Source organism: Macrobrachium nipponense, chromosome 5 (assembly GCF_015104395.2).
Source record: "Macrobrachium nipponense isolate FS-2020 chromosome 5, ASM1510439v2, whole genome shotgun sequence".
Lineage (NCBI taxonomy): Eukaryota > Metazoa > Arthropoda > Malacostraca > Decapoda > Palaemonidae > Macrobrachium > Macrobrachium nipponense.
The window spans coordinates 114,419,217-114,432,651 of NC_061107.1; the positions used below are offsets into that span (position 1 = coordinate 114,419,217).

Here is a 13,435-nt window from a genome sequence, read left to right on the forward strand (position 1 = left end):
TGGGGGGGATATTCTCAGTTCAAACAGGTTCAGGGGACTTGGTCAGTTCAATTTCGCCAGCTCACATAAACGTTCTGGAAGCAATGGCAGTATTTCTTACCTTGAAGAGACTGCTTCCCCGAAAAAGTCTCATCTAAGGCTAGTTATGGACAGTGCAGTGGTAGTTCATTGCATCAACAGAGGAGGGTCCAAATCCAAGCATGTGAACCATGTCATGATAGCCATCTTTGCCCTAGCAAACAAACACAAATGGCATCTGTCCGCCACTCACCTGGCGGGGGATAAGAAATGTGATAGCAGACGCTTTGTCCCGGTCAGTTCCTCTGGAATCAGAATGGTCCCTAGACGACGGGTCATTCCAGTGGATATGCCGGAGAGTCCCAGGTCTCCAAGTAGATCTCTTCGCCTCACAAGCGAACCACAAGCTCCCTTGCTATGTGGCCCCCAACCTGGACCCTCTGGCTTATGCCACGGACGCCCTGTCATTAGATTGGGATCAGTGGAGAAAAATTTATGTTTTTCCTCCAGTGAATCTTCTCTTGAAAGTCTTAAGCAAGCTGAGGACTTTCAAGGCGGGGAATAGTAGCTCTGATTACACCGGACTGGTGCCCAAGAGCAACTGGTATCCTCTTCTTCTGGAATTGGGTCTCCGACCTCAACGGATTCCCAATCCCACAGCTGTCCACAATCAGTACAAATGAGGACTGTGTTCGCTTCCTCAGGAATTCTTCAGACCCTAACTTTATGGACTTCATGAAGTTTGCGGCTAATAAAGATGCTAATATTGATCCACAAAATATTCTCTTCCTAGAATCAGATAAGAGAGAGTCAACTATTAGACAATATGACTCAGCTGTTAAAAAATTAGCATCCTCCTGAAAGAATCAAACACTACAACCATGACAGTTAATCTAGCTATATCCTTTTTCAGATCCTTGTTTGAAAAAGGTTAGCAGCTAGCACTATTACTACTCATAAATCGGCTTTGAAGAAGATCTTTCAGTTAGGTTTTCAGATAGATCTGACTGAATCTTATTTCACGTCTATTCCTAAAGCCTGTGCTAGACTTAGACCTTCTCAAAGGCCTACTGCAGTTTCATGGTTCTTAAATGATGTCCTCAAACTAGCTTCAGATACTGACAACGTGTCCTGTACATTCATAATGCTTCTTAGAAAGACATTATTCTTATTAAGCCTAGCTTCAGGAGCTAGGATTTCAGAACTGTCGGCTCTATCCAGAGATGCGGGTCATGTGGAATTCCTCCCCTCAGGAGAAGTTCTGCTTGCTCCGGATCGTAGTTTTTTGGCTAAAAATGAGGATCCTCTTGCAAGGTGGGCCCCTTGGAAAGTCATCCCACTTCCGCAAGACCCTTCTCTTTGCCCAGTATCAACTTTAAGAGCCTTTCTATCTCGTACATCCTCAAGATCCTCAGGTCCTCTCTTCATGAGAGAGAAAGGTGGTACTTTGTCAGTAAAAGGTATTAGACAACAAATCCTTTACTTCATTAAACAAGCCAATCCTGATTCATTTCCTAAAGCACATGACATCAGGGGAGTAGCCACCTCAATTAATTACTTTCAACATATGAACTTTGAGGATCTTAAAAAGTATACTGGATGGAAATCTCCGACAGTCTTTAAACGTCATTATCTAAAGTCATTGGAATCTTAAAAATTTCAGCAGTAGCAGCGGGAAACATTGTTTCTCCTGATACTGTATAGTAGTTGTAGTACAGATCCAGGTCTCCTTTCTACCTACCTCATCCAACATGCCTCACCCTATCGCCATGCTACTCGGATATCCTAGCCTTAGCTGCTGAAATCATATTAGTGGATTGTCCCTTATTTTTTTGCTAGGGACATCCACACCTTGTACTGATATGTACTTCAGTGTACCTACCCTTATTTTTATGCTAGGGTAGGACACAATGTGTTTGTATATTTTGTAAATAAGTTATCTAAGTAAATCTATTTTGTTAAAATTACACTGCATTATTATAATTTACTGTGTTTATTGTAATTTTAAGTACTTTACATTACTAACTTTCTTTTATGTTACTGTTTAGAATAAGTTAGACTTAAGTACTTAGTTATATGCTGTAATTGATTTACTTATATTATATCCCTCATTTTACAACTGCTTTTCATTTGTCCTTTTTTCCCCATCTTGTCTGTTTCTCTGGTACTCTTTCATAGGCCGACACGAGCTGAGCCCAGAAAAGGGATTTTGACGAAGGAAAAATCTATTTCTGGGTGATTGGCTCGGTGGTCGCCCTATGAAACCCCGCCCTTGTATTGGTTTGGCCCCCCCCCCACCCTACCAGGACAAGATTTTTTGTTTTTAGGATTAAGGATGTCTCCGCTAGGGGCGCTGTTGTCCGTGGCGTCCTCTATAGTAAGTAGTAGCTAGGCCAGCATCACCTGTTGGTATCAGCTCTCTCTTGTGGGGATTCTGATTGGAAGTTCTAATTGGTGAATGTCTCGTGGTAGTGTTCCCACTCGCCCCTATTGCCATACCGACACTTCTTTTTAAGAGTGAGCGAGTCAGTTTTACTGACATTTTCTTAATTTTGTTTTTCTCTGGTAATTTTAGATTAATTTTACCTAGAAAGAATGATATTAAGGATCCTTTCATAGGGCGACACGAGCCAATCACCCAGAAATAGATTTTTCCTTCGTCAAAATCCCTTTTTTGGTAGTATGTCAGTTATACATACTACATAATTGTAATTTTGCAAAGAAATATTATATAAAAAATGTATACCTAGCAAAAAGGTACAGCATTTCCCCATCTCAGTAAATCTCTGCTTCGCCGGTCGGATGGTCCGCTTCGGATGGTTCCATGACAGTCCTGTGAGAGGGTGGCGTAACTGCCCGTTGGCCTTCTCCCTGCACGCTCTGCCTGCCATTGGGACTCATATGATGGCTCCACTGGTATGGCCTGCAACTCCGCTTCCAGCGAGGCTCCCGCTTCCGCTGGTAGCCTCTGGAGTGAGGTGTTTAGCTGCTCTGGAGTACACCCCATCCCCCATGGTGGGGCCTGCTTGGTGTTGAAGGGCGGCAATGACGAGTTATTCCTGACCACCCAACTGCTGACCCAATGGACGTACTGGGTCCTGAGGCATTGAGACGCAGTTCTCACTCGCCTCCCAAGGGGCTTCCAGGGGAGGGAGGCAAAGGCCCTCTGGAACGTTCCAGTGTCGGGCGAATCCCTTTTCCCAGGTAGCCTGGTAGAAGAAGCCCTCGAACAGTGGAGGAAGACGGACCAGGACTCCGTCATCTACGGGGCATCGTCCTCGGGCAGGCAACCAGTGCCAAGACGAAGTATCGAGTCACAGAAGCCAAGACAAGGACCCCGACTGGGGGGGAAGGGGCCCCCTCGGGTATGTCAGAATAATCTGCAGAAGGCTGGGACCATCAGGGAACGCAGCCCTCCTCCAGGACCGCTAAAGCCTCCCCCTCCTCTTTTAGAGCCAGGTCTGTGCCCTCTCGCAGAGGTAAAGGTGGCCGCTTCCCCAGGAGGAAGTAGGGAGTCATCCTTCCCTAGATACTCCTGCCTCTTAAGGATAAAGTCTTCTAAGAAAGTAGTTCGGGGTAAATATACGGCGTCGGAATAAATCATAAATTTTAAGTAATTTGTATTTTTCCTAGCTATACTTAACCTGAACTACGGAATTTTTACACCCACCCTTCCGTCCCTTTGTATCTGAGGGCAGGAGCCCTAGGGGCATGGAAAGAACTGCAGGTCAGAGGTCATGATCTTCGACCCTGGGGCATACCTGGCTGGGGGTCGGGAGGGAATAACAAGTTTTTTCTGGTCGGTACCGAATTGGCATCCAGGATTCTCCTAAGAAAGTAGTTTGGGGTAAGTATAGCTAGGAAAAATACAAATTACTTAAAATTTGTGATTTTCAACTTCCCATGGAGGGTACAGACAAATTTTTGAATTTTCTTTCTTGCACCATGTGCATATCTTCTCTTCGATGATGTGCTTATTTCTTAAATTGGCCGACCTTAAAGTTTGTCCAGTCAGGGGCATGCTTAATGTATACAGGCAGTCCCTGGGTTACGACGGGGGTTCCGTTCTTGAGAAGCGTCGTAAGTCGAAAATCGTCGTAAGCCGGAACGACACTTGGAAATATGCCTTAAACTAATAAAAAGTTAAAGAGACCTTACCTGTGTGATATGCAAGTATTGCATGATGTGTAGTGTGGTTATTTCAGTGCCAAAGGATGGTTCTTGAAGGTATATAATCTTTATTATACTCTTGTGACACTATAAAGCGTCAATTTACCATACAGTTTAATAGCGTAAATTAATTTATGCGCCTCCGCTCAAAAACTAGTTCTGCGTATGAGGTATCGTTAAAAAGCATAACAAAACCGTCGTAACCTTGGAATTTGCGTTGTAATCTAACCAGAAACTTAGTTTTTTTATTATGTACTGGAAACAAGCAATGATTTTTTCATTATTTACGCTTTTGGACTGTTTTAAACTGCGCATCCCAAGCTAGTGTATTCATTCGCTCGGAAACTAGTTCTTGCATATGCGGCGTTACTAAAAAAAAAAAAAAAAAAAAAGGTGTCGAAAATCATCATAACCTCAAAATTTTTGTTGTAATGTAACCAAAAACATATTTTTATTATATACTGTGCTAAACTATAAAGGATTTTTATCATAGCATGCGTTTTTTAAAAGCGTCGTTAACTCGGAGCGTCGGAAGCGTCAGCGTCGTAACCTCGGAACAAGCGTTGTAACCCAGGACGGATTTTTCCATTGAATGTTTAAGAAAAAGCGTCGTAACCTCGGAACGTCGTAAGCCGGAACCGTCTTAAGCCGGGGACCGCCTGTATTTGGACCATCCCTTAAAGGTTAAGAAATATTAAAGTGTAGGATATTCCAGTGGATTTGTTTGCTAGCATTGCTTTAGTCATTCATTGCTCCTATTGCTTACCCAATAGTGTGGCCTTTTGTCAAGATTTCTGTCTGGAGGAAGGTTATGAGCTGTATTGGTACTCTTCTTAGCATATTTGGTGGTGTTGGCTGGGGTACCACTTACTGGTGTGATTGGTATGATAGATGAGGACATCCGGTGTTTCTCTCTATCCCTCTAGCCCAGGTTTTTAGCACCAGGGTAGGCACAAGCTGATTTCTCTTTGCACTAGGGGAGGGAGAGAAATTTTTATTTTTTTTATTTTTTTGATGCTTAGTTTTTTCCAGCATTTGTAGTGCCTCAAGAAGGTGTAAGCATCACCAGCCTTGCTCTTGGTCTATAATTTTTGTGTTTTTTTGTATGGTATTCTCATTTGGATTTTTACTGTGTGAGTGGTAGCATCCTTCCACTGGGTATGTAAGCACTCAGCTACATTTCAAGAACAACTTGGGTCTCTCAGAGATGTATTTGAAAAGAATTATGATGTGTCATCTAAGAGTTTACATGCCTAGTGGAAGGTGGCATCACTCATATTTTGGGTTGACCTCTACAACTGTAGGTATCTCCCCTGCCACCTTCAAGGAGGGCCATCTTTAAATCATTACAAACAAAATCACAACAAAATATCCAAAAGATAAGCTTATGAAAAGCACAAATTATAGATCATGCACCAGACCACCAACACCTGTAACTTCTTGGGAAAGTCTGGTGTGACCTATACTACAGGTGAAGAGGCAGCTTGTGCCTCTGGGGATCTGTAAGGTCTTGAGGAACCTCCTCCTTTGGAGTCCCTTCAGGCTGAGCTAAAGCAACCATTTTTGTGACTATTTTGTTCATTCTTGTGCCAGTAATCTTAAGGATACTTTGGCTTGTCATCTGCCTAAGGTTTCATCAACTGAGCTGGACTTGGCAACTCCCCTGCGGTGCAACCATGTATCAGACTGCATTGGTCTCAGTTGGCTTGTGGTGTTTGGGAGAAAACGTATGCCCTGATCTGTGGGTGAAGTTCATTTGCCTCTAGTAGACTGAGCAAACCTCTCCCCTCATCACTTTCACACCAGCGGAGGAACTATACTCTGGAGGATTTGGAGGTTATTCCTCTGTTGTTGGTTGCATCAATTTTCCTGCTAGTGCCTCAGTGGCGTGGTTGGTATGGTGTTGGCGTCACCTTGGTGACCGCGAGTTCAATTCTCGGGCATTCCATTGAGAAGTGAGAGATATGTATTTCTGGTGATAGAAATTCACTCTCGAAGTGGTTTGGAAGCCACGTAAAGCCATTGGTCCCGTTGCTGAAGAACCACTGGTTCCATGCAACGTAAAAACACCATACAAACCAATAAATCAATTTGCCTGCTGACAAACAGGTTCTTACTCAGACATGAGATAAATATGTGTTGGGGAAGCAGAGGAACTGGTGGGAAGAACTAACGGATATGGAGTGTCAAGAGGAGAAAAGTGGTGGTGGAATGGAGAGGTGCAAGAATTAATTAAAAGAAAATCAAAAGCATTTAAGGACTGGAAAGTAAGGCATGCATAGGGTGCAGAAGAAAGGTATAGAGAAGAGGAAAGAGAGGTGAGGAGGAGAATAGGTATGGCTATGGAAAAGGTGGCAGAGCAGTTGAATGAAAGACTAGGAACAAGAGAAGGAGAAAAAGATATCTATAAGATTTCAAACTTGAGGAAAAGGCAGAGACAGGATGTGGGTAGATTAGGTGTCAATCAAGGATAGTGATGGAATTATATTGTATAGGGAGGAAGACATTTAAGAAGAGATGGCAAGAGTATTTTGAACAACAGTTAAATACGTACTGAAAATGAGAGCGAGGAGATTGGGGAAGCACAGAGGGTGGAAGGACCAGTAAAGGGAGATGCAGGATACAGAAGTGAAGAGAGCATTAAGGAAAATGAAGAATGGTAAATCACCAGGTCCATCACCAGAGTTCCAAATTGAAATGCTCAAATTACTAGGTACAGGGGGGGGGGAGAAATGGATGCTGGATTTATTAAAAGCTATATGTGAAGAGGAAGAAATGCTAAGGGATTGGGAGATGTCATGGATTGTGATAACTACAGGGGAATTAAACTAACAGAGTATGGATTGAAAGTTTCAGAGAGAGTACTGGATGAGAGATTAAGAGAGATTGTAAAGATTGGGAAACAGCAGTATGGATTCATGAGATGAAAAGGGGCAGTGGATGCCATCTTCATAGTAAGACAGCTACAGGAAAAGATGGTAGAAGGAAACCAGGAGCTCTATTGTGCATTCATAGACCTAGAGAAAGCATATTATAGAATCCCAAGAGAAGTGATGTTTTGGTGTTTCAGGAAAATTAAAGTCCCAGAAAAGTTGGTTAGGCTGGTCAAGATGATATGTAAAAGAAAGTGCACATATGTGATAACAGCAGTTGGGGAAACAGAAAACTTTGAAGTTAGTGTTGGATTACACCATTAAGCCCATTTTTGTTTTGTGCTGGTCATGGATGTGTTGGGTGAAGCGATCAGGAGTGAAGAGCTGTGGGAATTTTTGTACGTCGATGATCTGGTGATTACTGCTGAAAATGAGGAGGACCTACAGAGAAGGGAGGAATCTTTAGAGAGGGGTGCCTTAAAGGTAAATGTAAGTGAAACAGTTTTTTTGCTGAGCAATAGGGAAGATAGAGGCAGAATAGTAATACAAGAAAGAAGAGGCTCGATTATAAAATAGGCAGAAAAGTTTAAATACCTAGGATCTACTTTAAGCCAAGAGGGAGGATGTGAGGCTGAAGTTGACAGTAGGATAAAAGCTGCATGGGTGAAGTGGAGAGAGGTAGCTGGAGTGGTATGTGATAAGAAAATGCCAATCAAGCTAAAAGTCAAGGTATATTATAACACAGTGATAAGACCAGTGTTAATGTATGGAGCAGAAACATGGGCTCTAAGAGGAAAAGAGGAAGTAAAGCTTGAAAGAACAGATGAGAGTGCTGAGGTGGATTATGGGAGTATCGCTGCTTGAGACTGGAAAATGAAATAAAAAGAAGGGCAGGCTTAGCAAAGATTACAGAAGTAATAAGAGAGTCAGGATTGAGATGGTATGGGCATGTGTTGAGGATGGATGATGAGGAGGGAGTGAAGAGGGTTTGGAAGGAACCTGTTAGAGGAAGAAGATCAAGGAGACAGAGAATTAGATGGCGAGATAGTGAAGATAGACATGGAGAGAAGAGGTTTGGTGGAGGATGATGCCATTGATAGAAGACAGTGGAGAAGGTCCATCAGGCAACCGACCCCTTAATGTAGAGATAACAGTGGGAAAGAAGAATAAACAGCTTCTTACTCAAGAGACTATAGTCAGGAGGGCTTTTCTTTTAAAGCTGCAAAAGCCAATGCATTGGAGTTTATAGTAATGGCATCTCTTGTGGATGAACACTTGCCTTTAGACAAGAGAGCAATATATGAGGTCACTGGCATACAGTGGTAGGTGGGCCCTTACCTTCTTGGCACAGGTCACCAAGCATTGGGCAAACCTGGTTCCTTGTAGTATAGACTGTATTCTCTCATTGCTCTCTACTCAGCTGTCCCTGAAGAGTAGCATCCCACTGCAGAACAGTTTGGTGTTGGGCTCACCTATTCTCTTACATCCAGAAAAGATAGAGGCCATGGTTGAGCTTCAGAGGAAAGATTTCCAGAGTTCATCTTAAGTTGTGCAGTGTCCTTCAAACCCTTGCAGGGGGCAAAGGTGGCAGGTTCTTTATGTCTGGTGCACTGAAGAAGCATGTATTAGTCTCTTCGCTTTTGCGAAAGACTGTTTGTTTTTCCTTACGACTGTCATTCGTAAGTATTTCTGGTTCCTTCCGTCTCCTATGTGATATCTTAGTAGAGTGGTTCTTCTTAAACTAAAGGAGATGATTCAAACGGATAAGTTGAAAAAGGTATAACAACTTTATTCTGTAACTCCATAATAAGAGAGACAGTTCGGTCGGGAGACCGATATGTTTGATCGCTGGTAATGAACTGAACTCTTAGAGCATCACGTCGATAGCGAAACATTAGCTATCTCAGCGATTCATATAAAAACATACGTAGTCCGCCGACTCGGAAGTTACAAGTTTCCGGCGTAGGTTAACAGGTCAACCGCTTCCTATGGAAGTTGTTGTGCAAAGTTATCAGCAATGCAAAACGATGACATTTCTGAACAGATTTAAACCAGGCTACTGCAGACATCGCATAGCGTAATCTAGATCTGCATTGGTCACGTAGGACCCTCCTAATGCCAATGACCTCAGGTCATGGGTTTTTATTTACAGATATGTAATTCTAAAATGTATTTATTACATTAGGCTCGGACAGCTACCATTCAAGCCTTGAATAACAAAAGTTACTTTAAACATTGTTTCTTAGGAGCGTGCTCGTAACATATGTTTAGGTATAAACATAACAAGTGATTAAATGCATAAAAAGGTTCTGTTACATACCCTTTTTGACATATCCATAAACAAAGATAAATGCATGGAAAATCTAGATCCATGTTTGGTAATAATAATGATTAGGTACCCAAAAATAATCAAAAGGTAAAAATCAAAAGATTAACATGTATACATGATTAATATGATAATAGGTAACCTGATTAAGAATAGTGGTTACTGATAGATTATGGTAATAGGTAACCTGATTAAGAATAGTGGTTACTGATAGATTACAACATGATCATGGATAATTGTTAAAGAGTACTTGTCACTCTTTGTAATAGGTAAATATAATGGTACAATTGTATAATAGTATAATTGTGGCCAGATTAATATATAGGGCTGGTATATTTTATTAGGTGCCCGAAAAATACCTTTAGGAGTATATTAATGTATAATATTGGGCTATAATATTTTATTAGGTGCCCGGGAGATACTTTAACTGTTCAAATGCAAAGGTGTGAGTCTTTCTTGTCCTACATTTTGCCAGCATACAGACCGCTTTTCACACACAACACAATTCCAGACAATTTTCCTAGGCACTAAATGAAATGGCCAGTTTCAGGCGGCCCTAAACTCAAACGACTTGAGTTTAACGGGTACGTCATCTGGACGGGACAATACGTTTCCTTGGAGATCCTTCTGTGTACGCCTCAGCCTACGCCAAGCAAAGATGTTGACGGCGATAACCAATATGGCCGTCACGCTGAACACGGCCAGCAGAATGTAGTAACGAAGATTTTCTCCACCTGCATAAGTCGGTGACGTGTGGTTCATCTCAGCCAGTTGCGTCAAACGATGAGCCACCCGCGCGTTGTATGGGAAAGGTAGTGATGGGATAATTGTAGACGCCCAAGTTTAGTTCGCAAAATACGCCTTCTCACGTATTATCGTGTTGACCCCTCTGACGGTGTGTAGTGTAGATGTCCCCCGTACAACCATCAGCTGCTACAAAGATTGGGGAATGGGCGGTGGTCCCATCCGGGCATACGACGTGGAAACCGGCTTTGTCGTAACGGATCCAGGAGCCATTATTCATTCTGTAATTGAATTTATTACTGTAAAAGGGATAAAGTTTCCCCAGACAACCTTCGCTTTTGTATGAGAGAGAGAGCCGTTTAGCACTATGCCTAACTCACATGAATCCGTTGATATAGGATAGAATTCAAAAGAGTCAGCTGTACAAATTTTATTATTCATGGCTTCTGAACAGTGAGTGAGTTTATCTAAGTCTTTAATGACTGTAAATGATTTCCTATCAGAAGAAATCAGAACATGCCCCGTCAAATTGGATATTACTGGACTTGAGTTATTCGTCATGAAAGTAGGAAACGGTGCTATTTTGTATGATTGCCAAGCATTGGAAGAATCAAAAGGTATAGTGATCATAATCCTGTAATTTTCAACGCTGACTGATATTAGGCTATAATAGAACTCTACTTTATGGGCGTCTAATAAAGGAATATAACCTAGTTTCTCCTCCCGTCCGTTCTCCAAAGTTAACGTCAGATCTTTAATAGGCATGAGGTGTGGAGATAACACACCCTTTGTCGCTACGTAATAGCTTCTACATAATCTTTTGATTTCTCAATAAAATGTGATATTTTCACACGGATATGATCTATTTTCGAACTATAGTAAGCTAACGTAGCCAGCAAATGTTGAACTTCCATAACCTGATCGATATTATTTGAATGTTCGTTTACTAAACTCATTATTTGATTGATTGAAGATAACTGACTGCGAAGTTCAGACAAAGCTAATTCGGTTTTGTGTTGCAAAAACTCAATTCTTTTATTTTGATTATTTATCTTAAGGCGATTTGAAATTCCTAAGCCTAGATTCGCAACAGATCCTAAGATGTTTAGTCCAGCCAGAATAAGCGGGTTGCGGCGTTCGAGATTATTGTGCCGCACAGACCACATCAGCAAGTCACGAGCAAGTTCCTCTGCCTCGGCGGTTTTATTTTGTATGTCATAAGACAACATTTCCGCGACGCTTAGGGTTTGAGCTAGCGAAATCTCTGAGTTAGCATGAAAATTACGTCGGTGCATTTCCTTAAGCGAAATGGCAAAACTCATCAGGTCATTCTTTAAGTTAAGGACGTCATCTTCAGGCAAAAATATGGCCTGCATATCCACTTCTATGACTATATTACTTGACACTATAAAAATGTCGTCTGTTCTCTTGATAATCGAGCCATGATTAAATTCTATTTCTTTCGTCTTAGCGCTCTTTCCATACAACAAAGATGTCTGAACACACAATATCACCCAGAGTCTAATGGGCTTTAGTAGCAGTCTCCTCTGCCTCTTCCAAGAAAGGTGGGAAATCCTCCCTGACCTTTTGCCCTATATCCTCTCACCAGCCCAAGAAGGAAAGAAAAGGGGTTGTTGAAAGTGGCAATCACCTTCCTCCACTGCCATGAGTTGAGGATTGCTTGTCATGCCATTAGGTAAAGTGGCAGTAATAGGGAGTGGAGCTTTGTGTCATATTAGTCCTCCAAGGCTGATATAGGCTTTAGTTTAGGGGCGTTATCCAGTTTTGGTAATCTCGGGCCTTGGTGATGGAGGAAGATGCCATTGGAAATGGTTGACCAGTTACCCTCTGGCTTATTCCTGCCGTCTTTTCTGTGACATGCAGAAAAGAACGGGAGTGCTCTGTGCTGCTTTATGATGAGTGGATTTGTGATTCAGAACTATACTTCATTAACTATTAATAGGTCAGTAAACTATTTGCCATTTGGTTTGTTCCTGCTTAAAAGGATGTTGGCATACTAACAATTAGGATTGTAATTTTGTATTTTGTTTTATTAGCTGTAAAAACTTTTGTAAGTTGCAAAAATGTGATGCTTTCAGCTCTATATTGCTCTCCATGCCTCCTACCTCTTTCATTGCCTAATTTTTATTTCCAGGCTTCACTATATAGAAACTTCAGCTGCATCAGGCCAAAATGTTGAAGCTGCTGTTAACTATCTCCTTGATGCAGTTATGAAGAGAATGGAACTGGCAGTAGATTCCAGTCGTCTTCCAGGCCGGAGGGGCAGAGCAAAAACGCTAAATCAAGAGGATGATGAAGCAGAGATGGATTCCAGTTGTTCTTGCTAGTGAAAGTCATTCTAACTTTTAAGTTTTTGTCAACTGCCTAGTCATTACTAGTAATTTGAATTTTCAGGTATTTTTGAGTTAAGCTTACACAAAACTATCCTTTTGAAGTGTATCCTCTAGTTCGTTGAAATCTGTTTTTTATTTAAGTAGAATAAATTCTTATGTAGTCTCATCACATGTACATTGTGATCCATTAAGTAGTAAATAAAAGTGTCATATCATTAAGGGATTCTTAATAACTAGTAATGCCTACCTTATCCTTATCATTGGTACCTATAATTTTTGTTCCCACAGAGATACAAACTACAGTGCCTTGTAAATGCATAGCTGAACACACAGTTAGCTGGATGGTGGTACTAGCGAGATGGTGTTGGTTCCAGCAGTGTGCCAAGCATGTAAGCCCACTTGATTTTTCAGATATGGAACAAACCTTGGTCTTAACTTAGGGATAAATTCTCAGGTGGTAGCTCGAGTCTGGTTAAAAACAAAGAATTGATGGCAACATGCATTAGCCAGTAGGGGAGGAGGAAGCTACGCAAACTGCTTTATCTCCGCTACACATCATACCAGTTTCTCTCTAACCGCCTTCATAGCAAGAAAGTTCGGTGCCCATCTTTTGCAAGAAGCTGGTCATTTTGCACTTCCTGCTTACATATGTGCTTAAGGTGTTCTGTTTTTTTTTTTTTTTTCTTTTTTTTTTGTTGTTGTGTATTTTGTGTTGTTTGTGTTCTACTTGCATTTCCCAAAATGCAAGCCTGTGTTTCAGCTAAGCCTCCCGGGCTTCAGGGACAATGTCCTGGAGATGGCAGCAACCCTTGTTCCCCTTACTTGTCCTTTTTGTCTATATACCCACATCCCACTTGTAGTAAGGGTAGAATAAATGTTTCCAGTGTAAGTAACCCTTGTGTGTGTGTGTTTTCTTGGTCTCCTGACCAGTGGAAGAGATTTGCTAATAA

General features: G+C 41.7%; 1 protein-coding gene across 4 annotated transcripts in view; it reads left to right on the plus strand.

The window, feature by feature from the left end:
• Nucleotides 1-12,704, plus strand: part of LOC135215607 (ras-related protein Rab-27A-like) — a 99,030-nt gene extending 86,326 nt beyond the window's left edge. For all 4 annotated transcript variants that reach the window (XM_064250502.1, XM_064250501.1, XM_064250504.1 and 1 more), the window contains exon 6: nucleotides 12,287-12,704. In XM_064250502.1, coding sequence (XP_064106572.1) covers nucleotides 12,287-12,479 — 193 coding nt within the window. In that variant the 3' untranslated portion in view covers nucleotides 12,480-12,704. The remainder of the gene's footprint in view (nucleotides 1-12,286) is intronic.
• The last annotated feature ends 731 nt before the right edge of the window (nucleotides 12,705-13,435 follow it).